We start from the raw sequence: 22143 nt of genomic DNA, 5'->3' as shown, positions 1-22143 counted from the left end.
TCCACCCTGGGTGACAGAGCGAGACTCTGTCTCAAAAAAAAAAAACAAAAAACTAAATATTCCCTTAATACTGAGGTGGAGAAACCATTTCTGACTAAAAGTAAATAGTTTGTAGTCGAAGGACTTTCCAGTTTTTTGGCCCTTGCTTTTCTACCCAGCTTTTGGCCTTGCATTGTTGTGGAAGGGATACAGATGGTGAATTACCAGTCATGTTCTCATGACCACATATCACAAATATTTTATGCCAATCAATTTAAAATCTTACGAAATAACTTCATGAACTGAAATGAAGTCTTAAACATTTGGTTCCATTCAAAATTAGAGCAAAGTCTTAGCTGCCTACCTACCTACCTACCAGTGAAGCATACTGAGTACTTAAATACTTTTTCCTGAAAGCCCTAAATTGGTTTCCAGGACCTCAAATGACCATCTCTTTGAAACAGAAAGGCATTGTAGCCAGGTATGTCTAGATGGAGGATATGGCTTGACAAGATCTAGGAGCTTGTAGAGTGAGCTACAGAGTTGAAACGTATTACTTTGTCTGCTACTTTTAAGTCCTGAAAACTTTTTAAAAAACTTTTTAAGGCTGGGTGTGGTGGCTCATGCCTAATCCTAGCACTTTGGGAGGCCAAGTCGAGTGGATCACCCGAGGTCAGAAGTTTGAGACCAGCCTGGCCAACATGGTGAAATTCTGTCTCTACTGAAAATACAAAAATTAGCTGGGCATGGTGACAGCTGCCTGTAATCGCAGCTACTCAGGAGGCTGAGGCAGGAGAATCGCTAGAACACGGGAGGCGGGGGTTGCAGTGAGTTGAGATTGCACCATTGCACTCCAGCCTGGGTGAAACTCAGGCTCAAAAAAAAAAAAAAAAACCAATAAGGCCGGGCGCGGTGGTTCACGCCTGTAATCCCAGCACTTTGGGAGGCCGAGGCAGGCGCATCACCTGAGGTCAGGAGTTTGAGACCTGCCTGGGCAACCTGTTGAAGCCCCGTCTCTACTAATAATACAAAAACTAGCCAGGAGTGGTGGTGGCTGCCAATAAACCCAGATATCATCAGGTGGAGGCTGAGGCAGGAGAATTGCTTGAGCCAGGGAGGCGGAAGTTGCAGTGAGGCAAGATCACGTCACTGCACTCTAGCCTGCGTGACAGAGCTAGACTCTGTCTCAATAAATAAATAAGTTTGAGTATAATTCTTGACCCATAGTTAACTCTTTTTACATCTCTTTTTAACATTTCTTTACCTTTAAAACGGTATTACCTTATAATACCCTACACATTGATAGAACTCCAGGGCTTTAAAGGCCTTGAGTTGTCTCAGCATTAAACCCTTGAGACTACTCTCAGATGACTGTTTCTTTCCTAAACTGGTATTCTGTCAGCAGTTTGGGAGGAGCCAAAGTGAGCTCAGCAATAAAGAAACATTGCTTCTGTGTATTGTGAACACTCTTTAAAAGAAGGGCCTGTTTCCAGAAAGTACACTCGTTGGTTAGCCCACCATGGAGGTGGAACTAAAAGAGAACATAGTTTGAGGGACATTTGATAACCAAGGGCTGTTTCCCTTGGTTCTGAGGTGATAGACCTCCACGTGCTTGGATTGCAAGGATTAAAGGATCATGGTACTGGTAAATTTCAGAAACCTTAAAATGTCTCCCTTGGTACTCCAGCACTGATTATTTACTCATCACGTTTCATGAACCAGGTAGAGATGAGGTGCAGCTGAGCACTGGGGAAACTAACTGAGTTCTTGTTTCTGTGTTACAGGCTTTCCTCGGAGACGGGTGGCATGGGGAGCAGCTAGAACAATGCAGATTCATCCATAATCCCTTTCTGCTGTTCACCACCACCCATGATCCATCTGTGTAGTTTCTGAACAGTCAGCGATTCCAGGTTTTAAATAGTTTGTAAATTTTCAGTTTCTACACACTTTATCATCCACTCGTGATTTTTTAATTAAAGCGTTTTAATTCCTTTCTCTGTTCAGCTGTTGATGCTGAGATCCATATTTAGTTTTATAAGCTTCTCCCTGGTTTTTTTTTTTTTTTTTTTTTTTTGGTTTTTTTGTTTTTTTTTTTTTTGGCTCATGAATTTTTCTGTTTGTCATGGAAATGTAAGAGTGGAATATTAATACATTTCAGTTTAGTTCTGTAATGTCAGGAATTTTTCAAAAAAATTAAAAGATGGACTGGAGCTTTTTCTTTGTGAATAGAAACTGGATGCCACAGTGATGCATGTGGGTTTTATTCCTCTTGTCTTGCTGTTATTTTTGTATCTTTTATCCCTCAAAGGACCCTTCTTGGGTTTTGAATGGAAGCCTTTATTCTGGTTAAGATGTTTTCTATTTTACCACTTCCATCTTTTTTTGTGGCCCTTGATCCTATTTTTGCCTGACTCCATGCTTGGTTGGCCCTTATAAAACTTGCACCCAAAAGATGAGGATTAGACTTTCCTAGGACTTACCTGTCCTAGGAGTAGGCAAGCACTTCCACTGGGGGGTGGGGGAAAGGAATGACACATGACATACATGGCATACACATTAAGCAGTTGATCATATAGTTTGGGTTCCAGTTTCTTGGGAATGTTGGTCCCCTTGTTCAGGCTTGCATATTTTAAACTAAAAATTTCAGTCTATTGTTTTTAGTAACTTCATTTATAGTCCTCCATAACAAGTTAGAAGAATGTATCTGCTACCATTTATTCCTATAATTTTAGAAAGTTGGGGCTTCACATTATACTCATTTAGTGAGAGTAGATGCAAAAAAGTAGAGGGGCAGGAGAACTTCTCCAGACACCTCAGATAAAGTCTGGAGCCCAAGGCTTTATCTTAACCATGTATGGTACCCCATTCATTCATCAAGAAAACCCTCAACAGCTGGGCCTGCATGGAGTGTTATATTTCAAGGTTTTTCACAGGGGTTACAGTAGGACAGTCCCCACCCCAATCAGGCACCAGGATAAAAGCAGGGACTTAAACAGCACCCCAGTTCTTCAGCCTGAGCCATCACATGCTATCAGTCTCCTAACCTCCCCCTGGGCCTTAAGACAGGGCTTGGGCAGAGAAGATGAATGGTGGGACAAAAAAATGAGTTACACTGCCACCTGAGAAACCTCAGAGGGGAGGACCCAGCCTTAGCCTCCCTCCTCCCAAGTGCAAAATGTGTAAACAGTAAATGGAACAGAAAAGTGCAGTCTAAGTGGTTTTCTCTCCTGCCCCTCCCACCCCCCGTCCCCCCACCGCCTATTATTTGGGGATAAAGAATATAAAGACAACCCTTGCTGAATATAAGGAATGGGGTGGGGCAGGAAGGGGCTTGCCCCTTAGCCACAGCTCTACGGCTGTGCCTCATTCATTTCCACAGCTGCCAGTGTCCCTGGAGTTTATCAGGTGACTTGGTCAGGGGATCAGTCTCCCTCGAGCCTGACTTACGGCTGGGACAGCCCCATCTTTCTGTTGATTATGTGGCGCATATATATATATATATATATATATGTATATATATATAATTTATATAAATATTTCTCTATGTACAAGGAATACGAGTGGCTTTCATGGAGGGAGGGAAGCTGGGGGCCGCAAGGCATCAATGCTGTTGGAGTTGTCCAATTCAGTGCTGTCACAGTCTGAGTCCTCAGAATTGGGAGGGCCCTGTGAGAAAGAGTAGAAATGGAGTGAGATTCCTTGGGGTTCTTTACTGGGGTCATTTTAATAGCCAGTGGCTTACTGATTTGTTTTTTAAGACAGAGTCTCTGTCGCCCAGGCTGGAGTGCAGTAGCGCAATCTCAGCTCACTGCAACCTCTGCCTCCCAGGTTCAAGCAATTCTGCCTCAGCCTTCTGAGTAGCTGGGACTACAGGCATGCACCACTACACCCGGCTAATTTTTTTACTTTTAATAGAGATGGGGTTTTACCATATTGGTCAGGCTGGTCTTGAACTCCTGACCTTATGATCCACCCGCCTTGGCCTCCCAAAGTTCTGGGATTCCAGGCGTGAGTCACCGTGCCCAGCCAGCTTACTGATTTTATTCCTTCCAGATTTCAGTTGCTCAGGCCATTCTCCAAGGTGTCAGACTCCTTTCAGAATCCTTCCCTGGCTGCAATTTATAGCTACATACAAGCTACTGGTCAGGCATCGTAATAGATGCTCTGTGCAAGAGGCTTCTGAAATTCCATCACGTGGATATTTGCTCTTTATGGTACTTTCTGGCCTGTGCAGCTGTCTCCCCAAAAGCTGTCAAAAGACAAGGCATCTGCTTACAGCTCTCCGTGTTCAATATCTGCTCGTTGCTGTTGTGCCACTCACCCGCTCTCCTCTGAGAAGTTCCTGGTGTGGAATGGGCAGGGAGCTGGGTTCAGGGCCGGGGATGACCTCTGAAGGAGGTGGGTCCAGTGGGATTTCTGACCCCTGGGAGCACATGTCATCAGACCGCTCATCTGGCCGCTCATCAGTGTTGGTGCTGCCAACTTCAGGTGTGCCACTGGGGGAAGGTTCACTAGCTGTGCCTTCCTCCCCATCTGAAGGATTCTCTGAGCTGAAGGTAGATAGTGACTGGCGCATGTTCAGGCTCTGAGGCCACCTACATGTTGAAGAGGGGGATTACAGCTTGGTTCTGCCTCTAGCAGAAAACAAGAATGCCATTAATTCCTGTACTCCATCACTTACCTCTGGCTTGACGTCAGCTCTACTTCACTGTCTACCTCTCCTTCCTCCTCTTCTGATGAGATGCCACGTTTCTGCAGGAGAGATGGGGGGACTGGTCAGAAGTGGATAGAGGTCACTAAGAATCCAGGAGAAGGAAACAGTTACAAAGGGTGAAGTAGGGAATGGCTTAAAGTTGAGCATAATGTGGGGGATTAGACTTGGACCCCAGGGAGAATAAGGAAAAAGGGAAAGAGCTTGGGAGCCTTCCCATACTTTACCTGACTTCTGGTGACGGCAGCCCTGTACAGCAGTGCAGCTGGGGTCAAGTGCTGGGACCCAGCCCGGCTTCCTCCCCGGCCTGAGGTCCCTTCCCTTCCAGTTCCCAGAAGCCCCACACCTTCACCAGGCCCTACTGGAGGAGGTGGCTCCCCTTTGGCTCCCCCAGGTGAATCTGGGCTGGTGGAGCCAGGGGCTGAGCCCTCACTTGGTGGGGTGTCACCCCGAGCTGGAGGTGGTGAGCCGGGATCCCCAGCTCCGCCTGTGGCCCCTCGGCCCCGGGACCCTAATGCTGCTGACAGCAGGTCTGGGGACGATGAAGACATTTTGCGGAGCAGGAGGTCATGATGAAGCCCACGGAGGGCGGGAGGGCAGGCCTCCCAGGCTGAGGGTCCCCCTCCTAGGCCCCCTGGGCTTCCTGGTCCTCCAGGTTCATGGGGTGGCACAGCTGTACGAAGCCCAGGCAGGTCCCCACAGCTCCCCTTGGCGCTGGCCTTGCGGTGACGGGTCTTGCCACGGCGACTCCGTCCTGGTGAGGGGGGGCCCTTAGGACACCCAGGAAGCCCAACCCCACTTAGGGCTGCATCTAGTTTAGGGAGCAAAGACTCTGTCTTGAGGATATCTGGCCTGGAAGGAGAGGAAAAGTAAAAGGTTAAGACTGCCAAGTCTATGTAGTCAAAGGACTCCCTAACCTTGGACACTAAAGTACACATCTCCCTGCTAAATACCTGTTGCTACTTCAGTATCCCTCTTGCCATATTGGAACCACAGTATTCATGTCCCACCTTTTGCTATGGGGTGACAGCTTCTGTGGCACATTCCTCTTCTTGATAAGCTTCTCCATTGTGTTTCCATGCAGGAGGCCCCGGGAAGGGTGGGGCTTCAGCAGGCCTGGGCACCTCCGCTCTAAAGCTTGTTCTCGCCTAAAGATCCAGGCACCTTCTCAGCTGGGCAAATGACCAGGAAGGGGCACCCCAGTCTCAGTAGGACCTCTAAGGCAGGCACAGCTCCAGGGCTTGGTGCATAAGGACAGGTAGGGTTACCTGAGCAGCTCCCTCTCCTTGAGTTCCAGCTGCAACATGAGGGCATTAAGTTCCATATACAGGTTGTTGGCTCTCTCCAGCTTCCTTTCATAGTGCTCCCTGATGTCCAGGGCGTGTCTGCAACAGGCAGAAAGGTTCCCCAAAGTGAACTGGGTTCACCTAGGGCCATAATAGATCGCAGTCTCAGAGTTCCTGTCCACAGTCCTTTCATAGTCCCTCCACCCGCCCTGGGGCTGGGTAGGAGCTGACTGGGTGCATAGTCCTTCCTGTTGGTAAAATCGCCTCCCCAAGAACAGGAACTCACCTGAGCTCCTCCCTCCTCCTCATCACCAGTTCCTCTTCTAGGCGATGCAGACAGGTCCCTTCTGACTTAATCTTTTCAAAGTGCAGTTTTACTTCTTCCCGCCACTCTGCCTATAGGTGGAGAGCAGATGAAGAGTGAGAGCCATCCCTTCACCCAGTGAAAGGCTCTGCAGGTTGCCCACACCACTGCTAATGTGTGTGCTGGAGCAAAAGGGAGTGGATTGACTCAGCCCTCTAAGAGCCAATCTCTTCAGTCCCACTCAACCCGTTTCCCAGCCTCCCCCTCAAATGGCATCATCTCTGCAAAGAAGGGGAGTTAGGTATTCATTTTCCTACCCACAGCACACCTGGGACTTAAAGTAAGTCTCCTGGGGTGTGGAGAGTACATCAGCTGAGGCAATGTCCAGATGCAGCAAGATCTGTCGGAATGATGGGCGATTTCGCGGTTTGCTATTCCTGAAAGGAACGGAGTTAGGAAGGAGAGGGGAGAATTTGAGGGAGGACCAGATAGGAACTGGAGCATCCTTTCCCAAAGTGTGTCCTGGAGAATCCAATCCTAGAATGTACTCTGTGACAAAAGAACTTATGGTCAACTGTCTCTACGGAATATTACACACTATTCATTAGTGTGTCAAAATCCTGCAGTAAGGAAACCTATTGAACCCCATATTTTCCAACTTGTCTCCCAAAATAAAAGCCTTTTCTGAAGGAACCAGATTTTGGGAAATGCTCAGTGACAGATTAGCAATCGTCAAACTTCCCTGGGTCTAGGTTCCAAATGAGGGTCTGGGGCCCTTTCCTTCTGTGTTCTAAGGTTGTTTACTTGAGGCGCAACCAACCATGCTTGGTGGTTATGCTGCTTCTTCCTTGTATGCACTCACTGGCACTTCATGACAAACCAGGAATGCAGATATCGTTAAGTGTATTTTATAGATGAGGAAACAGATTCAGAGTAGATCCAATTGCCCCCGGTGACTCAGCTCAGAAGGTAGCATGAGCCTGATTCAGATGCAAGTCAGTCTCTTTGAATTAAATGTACCCCTGCCATCTATTGGTCAGTCCAGCCCTTCTGAGTTCTAGATTGCAGTTGCCTAGATCCACATCCTGAGTCCTCAGTACTTGGGGAGCCACATCTGGGAGCCCTGACACCCTTCCCCTGTTAAGGATTCTGAACTTGGCCACCTAGGGTTCTATGTACTGGCTGTCCATCAGTACTACCGTGCTTCTCAACTTCTCCAGGCCCAGTATCCCAGCCCAGGCCATCCTTACCAGCACTGGCGAAGCAGGATCTTGAAACCATCTGGGCAACTGGAGGGCACGGGCAGATGGAGACTGTTGCTTCCCACACCCCAGATAATGGCTGAGGAATCTACGTCTTTGTAGGGGATCTCACCAGTCAGCAGTTCCCACAGCACCACACCAAAGGACCTAGGGATGAGGGGACATCACTTGGGAGGGGGTTCCTCCAGAGGTCCTGGTTGCTACGGGCCCATCACTTGTGCTCAAGCCCTAGAAGTTGCCCGCAATCCCCCCAGGGCTGGCCACCCACTCTTCTCGGTTTTCAGCCTAGTCCTCACCAGATGTCGACCTTCTCAGACACAGGCTCATTGCGGATCACCTCAGGGGCCATCCAGGCTACTGTCCCTGCAAAGGACATCTTGGTGCTCTTGTCACTCAGCTCCTTGGAAGTGCCAAAATCTGAGATCTTCACCACATCGTCGTAGGTGATTAGCATGCTGGTAAAGAGTGTAGTCAGCTGGGGTCCACACCCCTCCACACACCTCATCTAACTCTGCAGCAACTCTGCCTTTCAGGTTTTGTTTGTTTTTTTGAGATGGAGTCTCACTCTGTCACTCAGGCTGGAGTGCAGTGGCTCAATCTCGGCTCACTGCAACCTCTGCCTCCTGGGTTCAAGTGATTCTCCTGCCTCAGCCTCCTGAGTAGCTGAGACTACAGGCACCCACCACCACACCTAATTTTTTTGTATTTTTAGTAGAGATGAGGTTTCACCATGTTGGCCAGGATGGTCTCGATCTCTTGACCTTGTGATCCACCCGCCTTGGCCTCCCAAAGTGTTGGGATTACAGGCGTGAGCCACTGCATCCGGCCTGCCTTTCAGTTCAAAAGCATTTGGGACACTCAAAGGTGAGGGGCTCACTACAGCCCTCCTGAGATGGGACTGTCACTTGGAAGAGGTTTCTGAGATGGCCACATGGACCTAGGGCACGGTTTGGAAGTGGGGAGAAGGCCACACTGACTTGAGTGCGTCACCTGCATGCACATCTGTTGCTCCCTGCTTGCTTACTCACTTGGGTGACTTGAGATCCCTGTGGATAATCTTGTGCAGGTGCAGGTAGTTCATGCCACCGGCGATGCCCATGGACCAGTCAACCAGTAAAGAGGGGGTGACAGGGCGGCCAGCCCGCAGTACCTCATACAGCTGGCCCTGGGCGCAGAACTCCATGAGGATGCAGTAGCAGGGAGCCTGGGTGCACACACCCCTGGGAGCCAAACAATGGTATGAAGGCCTCAGCTGGCTCAGCCTTCACCTGATTCATACCTGGAACCCCCATTCCCACCCATTCCACCTATGGGTCTCCTCTGGGAAGGATGGGGTAGGTCCCACTGCCCAGGAGGGTACCAGGCCTTAGCATAGTATCCCCAACACCCAGCCCCTGCCCTGGACCTCACTTGAAGGTGATGATGTTGGGGTGCTTCAACTTTCGCAAGTGCTTGATGTCGGTCTCTTTGAGGTCTCGCACCTTCTTCACAGCCACCTCCTCCCCGTGGAAGCGCCCCAGGAAGACAGCACCCTGGGCCCCTGAGCCCACCCACTGCAGGTCCAGGATTTCCTCAAAGGGGACCTCCCAAAGGTCTGTGGGCAGGAGGCACAGTGCCACAAGCCTCAGACGGAGCCACACTCAAGGCCAGGGACGGGATAGCATTGGGTTGGCTGAATTGACTTAAGGAGGGTGAGGCAGAAACCAAAAATAGGCCAAGAAGAAGGCTTGAGGGGACAGGGAAGGAATGAATGGGTGGCCTTAAAAGAAGCTGGGAAGTTAGAGGCTGATGGATGGCTAAGGGACTAGGGCTGGGCCATGGGGAGGGAAGGGACCATTTCGTGACTTTAGTGGAGCTGACCAACAGACCTCGGGCTCAGGGAAACAGGGAGGAGGCTCCCACAAGGACGTGGCCTACCTTCCTGCTGCTGCTTGTGCTCAGTGGAGTAGGCTTTGCCAATCATGGTCCAGACAGGGCGCAGGCAGCCAAAGAGGCCCTCAAGGAAGCCACTGCCACTCTGGCACTGCAGTCGCACCTCGTCAGCTCGAACTCTGGATGCCCGACTCTCAGGTGACCCAGCTGCTCCCCCTGGGCCCCCTGCATCCTGCTCATGTAGCTGCAGGACACTGTTGGCAAAAGGCTCAGGGGGCGGCTCTCCACCTGGGGAGGGGCTGGGCCCTCCCCCACCCTGCCCACCAAGGGGTACCACATCTCGAAGTACACACTGGGTAGGCGTCAGGTCCTTCTCGGGAGTGCAGTCAGAAGTGTCTGGGTCCAGCTTGCGCATGGATGCCTCGCTTAGGGTAGACACGAAGCCCCCAAAGGAAGGAGAGGGTGTTCGGGTCTCATGGAGGCAAGCCATCGCCTCTGGCCCCTGGTATGATGGTGAACACTGGGCCCTGTGAGAATGAAGGAAGGAGGGGGTGTTAAAGCCCCAGGCGTGCCCGCTTAGGACGCTTACCCCAGAGGCACAGATTGGGGTGCTGGGTTCACAGTAGCCCTGCTGGAGGTAACACTTGTGGCTGCGTTTCCCATGCCCCTCCAAATTGCACCTTGACCCATCTTAGGAAATCTAATACACGGGCTTCCTCTCAGACACGTTAGTAAGGCAAGTAATAGGTAGACAGGTATCGTACCTGGGTATCATTCTCAGGTAACAGCCCCACATGGGTACGCACTGGTAAAATATGTCTCAAATTCAAGTATAATGGTAACAGATGAGTTCCCTTCTCCCTGTAAGATGACTAATTCATTGCTGCAGCACATTTTTTTCACCTGAGACTCACAGGCACACACAGGTATCAGGAGGGTCTCACATTTACACCTTTACCTCGGGGTCAACCTCAGGCACACAATAGTAACACCTAGACCTCCCTCACATTGAAGCACACACAGGATGCTGGTAAACCTTTCAGACACCCTTGGACAGCATTCTTGAGCTGCCTACATACAGGCGATGCACCCGGGCCTCCCACCCAGGTACTTACACACGGTACTGCTGAGGCCCTCTCAGGAACACTCAACTCAGGTGAGAACCTCATTCTAAGACACACTCCTGGGCCTCTCCAAGGTAAGTGAAGGTTGTAACCACAGAGTTCTGTGTCCCCCCAGCACAGGTGGGGAAAAAGGCAGAAGCAGCCAATGGGGATGCAGACACTCACAGAAGGCCACTGCTTCATCCCCCTTGGCCCTCCCTTCAGTCTAGCAGCTCTCCCAGGGGTCAAACAAGGTCTTGTCTCCTCTTTCCTCTTCTCCATTGCCCCATCCCCTGCTCCCCAAACTTTCCAGGCTTTGGTGATGTGTCCCAGTTCATAGCTGGGTGCTATTTAAAAAGCAACCACTAGGCCGGGCGCGGTAGCTCACACCTGTAATCTCAGCACTTTGAGAGGCCGAGGTGGGTGGATCACCTGAGGTTAGGAGTTCGAGACCAGTCTGACCAACATGGAGAAACCCCATCTCTACTAAAAATACAAAATTAGCTAGGCATGGTGGCACATGCCTGTAATCCCAGCTACTTGGGAGGCTGAGGCAGAAGAATCGCTTAAACCCGGGAGGCGGAGGTTTTGGTGAGCCGAGATCACGCCACTGCACTCCAGCCTGGGCAACAAGATCGAAACTCTGTCTCAAAAAATAAATAAATAAAAAGCAACCATTAAAAAACCCGAATCTGGCACGGTGTGTTGGCTCATGCCTGTAATCTCAGCACTTTGGGAGGCTGAGGCAGGTGGATCACTTGAGCTCAAGAGTTTGAGACCTTGGCTGGGTGCGGTGGCTCACATCTGTAATCCTAGCACTTTGGCAGACTGAGGTGGGTAGATCGCTTGAGGTCAGGAGTTCGAGACCAGCCTGGCCAACATGGTGAAACCCTGTCTCTACTTAAAAAGAAAAAATTAGCTGGGCGTGGTGGTGGACGCCTGTAATCCCAGCTACTCGGGAGGCTGAGGCAGGAGAATCGCTTGAACCCCAGAGGTGAGGTTGCAGTGAGCCAAGATCACACCACTGCACTCCAGCCTTGGGCGACAGAGTGAAACTCTGTCTCAAAAAAAAAAAAAAAAAAAAAAAAAAAAAAAAGAGTTTGAGACCAGCCTGGGCAACATGGCAAAACCCTGCCTGTCTCTACCAAAAATACAAAAAAAAAAAAAAAAAAACCCAAAACAACGGGCGTGGTGATCCTGTGACTGTAGTCGCAGCTCCTCTGGAGGCTGAGGTGAGAGGATTGCTTTAGCCCAGGTGCAGAGGTTGCAGTAAGCCACTGCATCCCAGCCTGGGTGACATAGCCAAACCCCATCTCAAAAAACAAACAAACAAAAACCCTAAATCCTGACTTGCTTCTGCCACATAATGGCTATGTGACCTCAGGCGAGCTGTAGTTGAGCCTCAGCTATACAAAGGAATAAACTGGCTGTCACTAAGGCACAGCAAACCCTTAATCCTACACCAGACTTGTCCAGAACTTGGCCCCAGGAGCCATCCTGGTCTCCCAGCTCACTCCACACTTATCAGTTACCAGATCCTGAGATTTGAAGATTCCCAAGAACAAGCATCCGTCTAATTGTTCCTCATAGCTAGCAGGGTCCTTCCATGAGCCCCTGGGTTAGTCTGGAAATGACTGCCATACATTCTGAATTGCAGTGGGGGAGGGGTGGCAGGAATCTACATCTAGAAGGGTTCAGTAGATGATTACACAGGCACACAAAGAGGCTTGGGAAACTCTGATAGTTCTTGTAATAATTACCAGGGCTTTCCCTTGAAGACTTTTTCCTGGGGGGTGAGGGTGGTAGGCCTGGAATCAGCATATTTAGCAAGCACCCTAGATTTGTAAAGCTCTAACCCAATGCATGCTATTTTCTAGTCCCACTGCTACTGCCTTAGTTCAAGCCTCATTAGCTGTCCTCACCTCGCCCAGGACAGCTGGTCTCCAAGTGCCCTCCCTACCCCCAATTCTCCACCCAGCTCCTTCAGAAGGATCTCTCTAAAACAGATTGGGGGCCAGGGGTGGTGGCTCATGCCTGTAATACCAACACTTTGGGAGGCCGAGGCAGGCAGACCACCTGAGGTCAGGAGTTTGAGACCAGACTGGCCAACATGGTGAAACTGTCTCTACTAAAAATCCCCAAAATTAGCCGGGTGTGGTGGTGGGCACCTGTAGTCCCAGCTACTCAGGAGGCTGAGGACTTGAATCTGGGAGGAGGAGGTTGCAGTGAGCCGAGATCGCGTCACTGTACTCCAGCCTGGGCGACAGAGCAAGATTCTGTCTCAACAACAACAAAAAACAGATTGGGCCAGGCATGGTGGCTCACACCTTTAATCCCAGAACTTTGAGGGGCCAAGGCAAGTGGATCACTGAAGCCTGGAAGTTCAAGACCAGCCTGGGCAACATGGTGAAAACCCATCTCTACAAAAATATAAAAATTAGCGGGCCAGGCACGGTGGCTCATGCCTGTAATCCCAGCACTCTGGGAGGCCGAGGTGGGCGGATCACAAGGTCAGGAGATCGAGACCATGCTGGCTAACACGGTGAAACCCTGTCTACTAAAAAATACAAATACAAAAAATTAGCCGGGTGTGGTGGCGGGCGCCTGTAGTCCCAGCTACTTGGGAGGCTGAGGCAGAAGAATGGCATGAACACGGGAGGTGGAGGTTGAGCAGTGAGCCGAGATCGCACCACTGCACTCCAGCCTGGGCAACAGAGTGAGACTCCATTTAAAAAAAAAAAAAAAAAAAGCCGAGTGTGGTGATGTGCATCTTTAGTTCCAGCTACTCGGGAGTCTGAGGTGGGAGGATACCTTGAGCCTGGGAGGGTGAAGCTGCAGTGAGCAGTGATTGCACCACTGAACTGCAGCCTGAGTGACAGAGTGAGACCTTGTCACAAAAGAAAAAACAACCGCCCCCACCAACACCAGAACTTAGCCACCTCAGGTTTTTGAACCAGGACACCCAATGATAATGGCTAACTTAAGGAAGGCTTATGGCCGGGCGCAGTGGCTCACGCCTGTAATCTAGCACTTTCGGAGGCCGAGACACGAGGATTGCTTGAGCTCAGGAGTTCGAGACCAGCCTGGGCAACATGGTGAAACCCTGTCTCTACTAAAATACAAAAAATTAGCCAGGTGGGGCAGCGGTCACCTGTAGTCCCAGCTACTTGGGAGGCTGAAGCAGGAGAATCACTTGAACCTGGGAGGCGGAAGTTGCAGTGAGCCAAGATCATGCCATTGCACTCCAGCCTGGGCGACAGAGTGAGACTCCATCTCAAAAAAGAAAAAAGAAAGAAAAAAGAAAAGAAAAACAAAAAGGCTTAGTAAGTATTTAGCTTTGTTAGCTTCTGGTAAAGGTGCATTAGCACTTTGCATATTTAATCCTCAAAACTGTAAGCTGGGCATTATTAGCCCCGTTTCATAGACTAAGGCATAGAGGTATTAACCTGCCCACAAGGCCATAGCTATTAAGAAGCTCAAGCTCCGCTGGGCGCGGTGGCTCACGCCTGTAATCCCAGCACTCTGGGAGGCCGAGGTGGGCGGATCGCTTGAGCTCGGGAGTTTGAGACCGGCCTGGGCAACATGGGCCTGGGTAACATGGGGAGAGCCTGTCTCTGCTAAAAATACAAAAAATTAGCCAGGCGTGGTGGCGCATGCCTATGGTCCCAGCTACTTGGGAGGCTAAAGTGGGAGAATCGCTTGAGCCCAGGAGGTGGTGGTGGCAGTGGGCTGAGATTGTGCCACTGCACTCTAGCCTGGGTGACAGAGCAAGACTCTGTTTCAAAAAAAAAAAAAAAGAAAAAGAAGCTCAAGCTTCACCCCCAGCCTGGAAGGCACTTCTCATCTCTATCCAGGTGTCACTTTATCCTGGACGTCCTTCTTTCCTGATCCGCTCTAGGTTAATGCGCCTTCTGGGCTGACACAGAACCGCTATGCGTCCTCTATCATGGTTCCCATTATACTGGAGGGACAATGTGGTCGGGCGTCTGGCTCTTTTGAGAGCCTGGAGAGCCTTTAGAGAGACGACTTCGCATCACAAGGGAACCATGGCTTGCAACAGCACCTGGCACGCAGAAGGTGCTCGGTAAGGTGGAACCACTGCTCTACCCACCCCGGAGGATCGCCTTAAGCACCGCACACTCTCTCTACGCAAGCGCGCGCGCGCACACACACACGCGCGCACACACACACACACGCGCGCACACACACACACACACAAAATTAGCTCCCTGAATCCTCAGAAGAGCCAGGTGAAGGAAGTACTACTGGTGCCATTATATTCTTGAGAGAACTGAGGCCCAGAAAGCACAAATCACTCTAAAGTTCAGCTTCCAAATCCCCAACATATCCCATGCGGTATTTGTGGCTTCAAGAGGTAAGGTGTAGATTGCAATGCAAATTACAGACAAACACAGACCAAGTAAAGTGCCAACATATGGGAGAATTTCGTCTGGAGGACCCAAGGGATTTTGCCTGCCCCCGCCAACCTCCCTCCCCGCCCGCCCCCACCACCTCCCACTCCGCCGCAACCCTGGGCTTCGCTTCTGGACCACCCAGAAACAAGGCCCAAGACTCTGGGACGCTCTCGCCTGGCAGGCCAGGAGGGAGGGATGGCGGGATTGGAGCCCTCGGGGAGGAGCCGGGGCCGTCCCCTGGACAGCTTGGTCACCAGCAATGGAAGGCCGAAGCCCAAGTCAGGGCCGCTGAAAGTGGAGAGGAAGGGGTTACCGCCACAGCGCCCCCTCCCACTTCCCGACCTCCTTCCCGGCCGTCACGTGGCGCGTGGCTGGGGCGGGGGCCGCGGCGGCGGAAGCGGGTGGTCCGGGTGGGGAAGGGGAGGGGACACGGCCGGCTGGGGGAAGCGCTGGGCGCTGCGGCGTAACCATGACGACTGGGCCCGAGGCGGCGCGTGAAGTCACCAGGACAAGATTAGCCCTGGATCACGTGAGCGAGACGTGGGGGCGGGGCTGTGCCTGGGCCCCGCCCCTGACCTGGGCCGGCCCAGGTGGCTGGTTGCCGGGATGGCTGCGAGGATCTTAGGTGCGGACCCCCACCCAGCGGTCTGCCCCATCTGTGTTCCCTTCCTTCCCTTGTCCCCGCATGCAGAGAGATCTTCGGCTGAGGCGTCGGGTGTTGGCAGGAGGGGACTTGTGGGGTTGGCATTGGGGGTGCGGTACCACAGGGAAGGAAAGCAGGAAATGAGAGGGAGACAGGGCACAGAAAAGGCGAAAGGTACAGCTAGAGAAGGAGGAAGGAGCCGAGACATATACAGACACCGGAGCAGCGTCAAGCGGAGTCAACCCCGAGAAGGATGGCTTGAAAAGCTGTTTGGAAAAGCAGAGGACCCTGAGAAAATGGAGATGAAAGGGGAGTGAGAAACACGGAGAATACCCATCTCCTTTCCTATCTAGAAGCCGAGCTTTGAGTAGACACAACACCTGGCTTTTTAAAGGAATTTTTCAGCCGTCATCTGGTTGTTTGACGACTAGGTGGTTTAGGCATAGAAAGGGTGACATGCTCAGAGACACTTGCAGCCAGCCGAGCCTCCCTCCAGTTCACCAGGCTTCCCCAGAGGCCCCTCTGTTATCCAGGGCCAGCAGCTGGGGAGAGAAGGAGAGAAGCCATTTCACCTGTTTGTCTTTTACGGTAATGGGGATAGCTGAAGAAGTAGGAGGTGGGACCAAGGGAAAGATCTCAGGCTAATGACAGCTCTTCCACATTTGACCTGGAGTGGAGGGAAAGCTGCTGCCCCTGGGAGCTATAGTAAAGTGGAGATTCCTCTCTCCCAACACACACACACATACCCCTTTCTGTTTCCTTTATTTCTGACCTGCCAGCTGTGTCCCACTGCCCCCTGGCTGGGCCTTGGCGCCAGAGCTTTGGAGGGGCGTCTAGGATGGCTAGAAGCCCCTGGCCCAGACGTTCAGTCACCCTGGGGGAGGGGAGCTCTCTCTCCGTTATCAATTATGCAGAGCATGGGGGAAGGGCAGCAATGTGACAGGAGGGTGGGTCTCTCTGTCACTCACTCTGTCAACCATATCTACCAAGTGTCGATGGTGCTTCTGCCTCACATTGGGTGAGGGGACAGAATGATCTCTAAGCCATACATCTGCCAGGGGAGGAGGCTCTTTGGACACCCAACAGGCCCTAATTCAGTGCTTTGCTGGTGGCCCCAAAGTGACTCCATAAGGAGGCAACAGGGTAGAGTGGGGTAGGAAGTCACCCCCCATCTATCCCACCTTCTAGGTTCTCTGGCCTGAGATTTTGGAAGCCTGTGGCAGGTAAACTCTCTGAATTCTCTCTAGCTCCTTCTTGTATAACAACAGAATGTCAATGCCAAGCTGTTCGGTGTTCTTAGGGGCTCAGTTCAGAGGCCAGGTCATCTGCCTAAATCTTGGGCTCTCACACTGAGTGCTCTCCACTGTCTGAGACCTCATTTTTTACTCAGGAAAAGGAGGATGATTCCCTTTCGTGAGTGGGGGCAGGAAGGGGAGTCTTCAAAGGGAAAGGAGACCCAAGACTTTGGAGTCCTAATTCCACCTCTGCAAGCTTTGAAACCCTGAGAGGATAAAGGTCTCTGATCAATCGTGGCCATGCCTCCTGTCCCCTTGGCTGCAGCTTGTATTGTTTTTGAAACAGGGTCTCGCTTTGTTGCCCAGGCTGGAGTGCAGTGGGACGATCACGGCTCACTGCCTGCAGCCTCAACCTCCTGAGCTCAAGTGATCCTCCCCCTTCAGCCTCCTGAGTAGCTGGGACTACAGGCACTCACCACCACACCAGACTAAATTTTAAAAAGGCCGGGCGCAGTGGCTCATGCCTGTAATCCCAGCACTTTGGGAGGCCCAGGCGGGCGGATCATGAGGTCAGGAGATGGAGACCATCCTGGCTACCACGGTGAAACCCCGTCTCTACTAAAAATACAAAAAATTATCTGGGCGTGGTGTCGGACGCCTGCAGTCCCAGCTACTTGGGAGGTTGAGGCAGGAGAATGGCGTGAACCCAGGGGGCGGAGCCTGCAGTGAGCCGAGATTGCGCCACTGCACTCCAGCCTGGGCGACAGAGCGAGACTCCGTCTCAAAAAAAAAAAAGGCCGGGCGCGGTTGCTCATGCCTGTAATCCCAGCGATGGAGACCATCCTGGCTAACATGGTGAAACCCTGTCTCTACTAAAAATACAAAAAATTAGCCAGGCGTAGTGGCGGGCGCGCCTGTAGTCCGCCTCCCGGGAGGTGGAGCTGGCAGTGAGCCGAGATCCCGCCACTGCACTCTAGCCTGGGCCACACAGCGAGACTCGTCTCAAAAAAAAAAAAAAAAAATTGTAGAGACCATGTCTCATTTTGTTGCCCAGGCTGGTTCCAAACGCCTGGGCTCAAATGATCCACCAGTCTAGGTCTCCCAAAATGTTGTCATTACAGGTGTGAACCACTGTGCCCTGCAGCTTGTTTTTATTTTCTATTTTTCAGGATCCGTGGTCTTGGCCCCAGGATCCCAAGATGGAAAGAACTATCCCTTTTCTTAGTGCCCTCATGAGGGAAATGAGTTCCCCTGAGAACTTGGGGGAAAACTGGAGATCACCCCTAAATTCGGGTCCTTGATTGGTAAATCAAGCCCTGAGACCCCCAGCTGCCACACTTCTTCCAGTGGGGTGGGCAGTGAAGGGGTTCAGGGAAGGGAGGGACAGTACTATTTAGGAAAAAAGAATCAGCTTCAGATTTGGAGAGATCAGAGCTAAAATCCCAGTTTTGCCACCAGTTAGTTTAAAGAATGTAATCTCTCTGTGGTGCCCAACCCTCCCTATTGGGGTAGTGAAGGTTAAGTAAGGTGATGGAAGGGGTGCAGGGAGCAGCAAGCTTCCTCCTTGCTTTGTCTTCCTGGTTGGCTGGACACCAGGTCTTTCTTTGTGGATCCTGGAGAGGCTGAAGACTTGGTCTCTGACCTTCTGCTTTCCCAGGATAAACCGTGATCTCAGGTTCCAGTAGAACCAGGTCACAGTGCTAGTGATTGTGCTGGAGTCCGCAGTCATTCCTCTACCAGATCACCAGTCCCTCCTCTGTAAATCCTGCCATTCTGTCTCCTCTGGACTAAGGGTGAAGGCCTGATTTTCTGCACCCCATCCTCACTCCCTGGCCAGTTGTTTCTGGAATCTGCTCTCTTAAGCAGCTATATTGCTAAGATCCTCCCTTTGATCATGTGGCCCTGGATCACCCCTCAGCCTTACCCATAGAGGCCTCGGGGAAGGGGAGGGCAAGAGCAGGGTAGGATGGGCCTAAGGAGTCCCTCCTACCTAGGACCTCAGATAGACCAGGAAGAAGTTCAGCGGATGTTAACAAATAGTTCCTCAATGGGATGGGCATTTTTAAAAATCTGGAAGAATAAATACCAAAGTATAACAACAGTTTCTAGGTAGGTGGAATTGTAAGTGTTTTAATTTTCTCCTTTGGGTTTATGTATATTCCTAGTATTTCAGTAACAACTTTGAATTGCTTTTAAAGTAAGACATAACATTTAAATTGTAAAAGAGAAAATAAGATTGATGGACTGCTCATGCATTCCTTCACTTAGCTTATTAGGACAGTTGTGCAATAGGGAGAGGGTAGGTGGTAGAGGAGAGAACACAGGCCTCAAAATCAGAGTGGCTTCCTGAGGTCTTGTCTCTGCTCCTGGCCAGTTGGGTGACCTGGCCTGAGACTTTTCAATAAACCTCAGTTTCTTCATTGCTAAACGGGGACAGTGGTACCTATGTCCCACAGTGGCAATGCAGTACATAATGTGGTGGGTAAGAACACAGGTTCTGGGTCAGACCTGGGTTCAAATCCTACCTCTTGCCACATACTAACTTTTTTACTTTAAACAAATTACTTAAGTTTCAGTTTTCTCCTCCATCAGAGATGATGATAACACTATCTCACTTGGTCTTGTTAAGGGCATGATTAAGACAATCAAAATAAAGTTCTTGGCCCAGGACCTGGCACACAGGAAGCTCTCTATAAGCATTAGCCATATGAAAAGTGCCTAACACACACTTGTAAGTTTTTTATGAATGTGATTCCCTTCCCTTCTTTCCCTTGTTCTCTTTCTCAAAGCAAGTGCCAGTAGGGAGGGTACAGATGGAAAGGGAGGTGGAGAAACGAGAAGGAAAAAAAGACCAAAGAATGAAGAAACCAAAGGGCAAGGGCTCTATCCTGAATGATCTTTAGCCTCCTCTGGAATCTGTTCACTGTCACAGTCTCCTCACCTTCTCCATGCACACATATGACCCCAGTCCTTCTGGGAGCCAGTGAACCAGACAGACCAGTCTCTGTGGCCAGGCCCTCATGAAGCCCCTATGTCCCCTGCTGGCATCTTCTCAACAGTATCCTCCTTCTTCCCAGCATCACCTCAGTCAACAGTGTGAGTGAATGGATGAGTGGCAGGTGTGAGGGGCAGACATTTCCACCTCACTGGAGGAAGCATGGCAGCTGGGGGTCCCAGGGCTTGACTGGTGTAGGGCTGAGGACCTGAATGTAGGGGTGATCTCCAGTCCACCCTAGCAAGGACTTCTTACAGGGTTGATTCCTTCTTTCTCTCCAGATCCAGGCAGGGGAGAGAGAGGACTGTGGATTACGACAGTCCGGGCTGTGAGTGGTAGAACCAAGAGTCCTCTTCCTAGAAAAGGCCGATCCTACCACAGTGTCACCACCAGGGGAAAAGCAATTGGTTTTTAGAAGGGTTCTGCCCTCCTCAGCTATAAGGAAGCCTAGGAAATCCTGAGCCCTGTCTAACTTCTTGCCTCCTCTGTCCATAACTGGGATGGATATTTAGTTGGTGTCTCCATGATGAGAGCTGGGGTTTTCCCAACATTACCCCAGTTAACAAGGGGAGTGAGTGGATGAATGGTACGCTTCAGGGGACACACTTTTTTTCACCTGTGAGATAGGAGGGAGTGGGGCCCTAAAGCTCAGAGAAACTTCAGTGTCTGGACAGGAAGGCTCAGGGGGCACTTGAGTCCTTTCCTTCCTAAATCCTTTCTGTTAGCCTTAGCTTGGTAGGACCCTCTGGCTGAAACTCAGAGCTCCTAGAGCAATGGACTCCACTTTGAGAACTGCAAGGGAAATGTGTTTAGAGGGACGCACTGACTGTGGCTTGAGAGGACTCTGGGTGGGGTGAGGAGACCTCATGTGCACTCCCTTCTGATTGGAGGCCACTCACCTACGCTCCTCTGAAAAAGGCAGCAGATGAGCATCTACAAGGTAGGACTCCTCCCTTAATTCTAAGGGACACCTCATTGTTTCCTCCCACTGTCTACAGAGCCTTGACTCTTCCCACCTCTCAGTCAAGGCCTTAGTTACCAGCAAGTCTCAACTCTTGTTTATTTTTAAGCCAATGAGTTTGAGGAGTGTTTGTGGGAAAGGGAGGAGGTTTTTGGAGGGCCTGACTGGGGGAGATGGGTTAGGGGAGCCAGAGGAGATGGAGAGAAAGAGGAGGGAGAAACCCACACGTGAATGGGGGAGGGGAGGATGCAACAGCTGGATGGAGGTGAATGCCACAGCTGGAGGGGATTAGGAGGATCACAGCTGGAAGGGGAGGGGGACCAACGCCTGGGCATCCAGGAACAGGTGCTCTCTGACTAATCTTCAGGTCCAGCCTGCTAAGAGTGAGTGTGTGTGTGTGTGTGTGTGTGTGTGTGTGTGTGTGTGGAGATGGTGGGTATATCAGTCCTTGCCCTTCCTTTCCTTCCCTAGAGGGGGCCAAAACTCTCCCTCCTCCTTCCCTCTCTCTCTTCCTGAGGATGAGTGGGAGGAGATGTTCTCTTGCCCTCTGTCCTTTAAGTCTGTCCCCCAATCATCCTCCACCCCACCCCAATACGGTCCTTTCCAGCTCTGGAGGCCCTTCGTCTCCAAGCTGGGCCGCGGCGTCCCTCCGCTCCATTCCCTTCCTTCCCAGCCCCACGGGCGTCGGGTCCAGGTCCCCAGTTCCTCCATCCCTACAGCCTCAGCATCCCCACGCCACCACCCCGCACCAGGCCACATCTGCATCCCGACCCTCCCTCCACGCCCGGATCCCAGGACCCGGACCCATCCCTGTCCCCCACCCCCCCACAACTCGGCCAGGCTCTCACCTCGGGGGCTCCGCGGCCGCAGCACAAAAGGCGGCGCTGCTGCAGCTCCGCTCCGGATGCTGCTCCCGCCTCCTCCTCCTTCTCCTCCTCCTTCCCTCCTCCCCCCGCTGCCCTCCACCGGACCCGGGGCGCTGTCACAGGCGATGCTCGTGCGGTGTCCGGATGCACGGGTGTCAGCCTCAGCTTTCTGCCCCCACCCCCCGACCCCTAGCCCCGTCCCTGCTCGGCTTGAACTCCCGCTCCTTCCAGGGCCCCCGCCCCTGGCCCCCCGGGACGGACACGCCCTGAGCGGGGGATGCTGCGATGGAGCCGCCGGCCTCTTAAAGGAGCCCGCTGCTGCCATCCGGCGCGCTCCAGGCTCGTACCTGGCCCGCCTGGGCCCCGCGCCTCCCTGCTGGCGGTGTCCTATGGAGGTCCCACCTCAGGCCTTAGGCTGATTCCACAGGAACCCCCTATGACTCTTCTTATAGACTCCTTTCTGCATCGGAGAGAGCAGCCCCTCAGTTGGGATCCCTAGCGCTCTGGCATT

At 51.7% G+C, this 22143-nt stretch overlaps 2 protein-coding genes across 36 annotated transcripts in view; one reads left to right on the top strand and one right to left on the bottom strand.

The window, feature by feature from the left end:
- The window catches only part of PCBP2 (poly(rC) binding protein 2), a 29656-nt gene extending 26469 nt beyond the window's left edge, over positions 1-3187 (top strand). For 25 of the 30 annotated variants that reach the window (XM_055249213.2, XM_055249209.2, XM_063621508.1 and 22 more), the window contains one exon: positions 1764-1972. In XM_055249213.2, coding sequence (XP_055105188.1) covers positions 1764-1800 — 37 coding nt within the window. In that variant the 3' untranslated portion in view covers positions 1801-1972. Of the gene's footprint in view, positions 1-1763 lie in introns of all 30 variants that reach the window. The other 5 variants (XM_055249204.2, XM_055249207.2, XM_055249205.2 and 2 more) reach the window with 1 other exon arrangement.
- On the bottom strand, positions 2873-21994 carry MAP3K12 (mitogen-activated protein kinase kinase kinase 12). 6 transcript variants are annotated; one of them, XM_055249159.1, is made up of 15 exons: positions 21615-21697; positions 9768-9941; positions 9460-9668; positions 8953-9136; positions 8571-8762; positions 7839-7997; positions 7531-7689; positions 6609-6717; positions 6263-6372; positions 5959-6075; positions 5701-5838; positions 4918-5542; positions 4661-4731; positions 4301-4574; positions 2873-3645 (listed from the first exon to the last, which is right to left on the bottom strand). In XM_055249159.1, exons 2-15 carry the CDS (start codon positions 9902-9904, stop codon positions 3547-3549), a joined length of 2583 nt encoding a protein of 860 aa, XP_055105134.1. In that variant the 5' UTR covers positions 9905-9941; positions 21615-21697; the 3' UTR covers positions 2873-3546. The 6 variants fall into 6 exon arrangements, with proteins under 6 accessions (XP_055105134.1, XP_055105129.1, XP_063477530.1 ...); XM_055249154.1 differs by having other exon boundaries at positions 9460-9941; XM_063621460.1 differs by lacking the exon at positions 21615-21697 and adding an exon at positions 21980-21994 and having other exon boundaries at positions 3487-3645; positions 9460-9941.
- Between the last annotated feature and the right edge of the window lie 149 nt (positions 21995-22143).

This window comes from Symphalangus syndactylus, chromosome 17 (genome assembly GCF_028878055.3).
Source record: "Symphalangus syndactylus isolate Jambi chromosome 17, NHGRI_mSymSyn1-v2.1_pri, whole genome shotgun sequence".
NCBI lineage: Eukaryota > Metazoa > Chordata > Mammalia > Primates > Hylobatidae > Symphalangus > Symphalangus syndactylus.
This window is presented reverse-complemented; position numbering and strand designations above follow the sequence as displayed.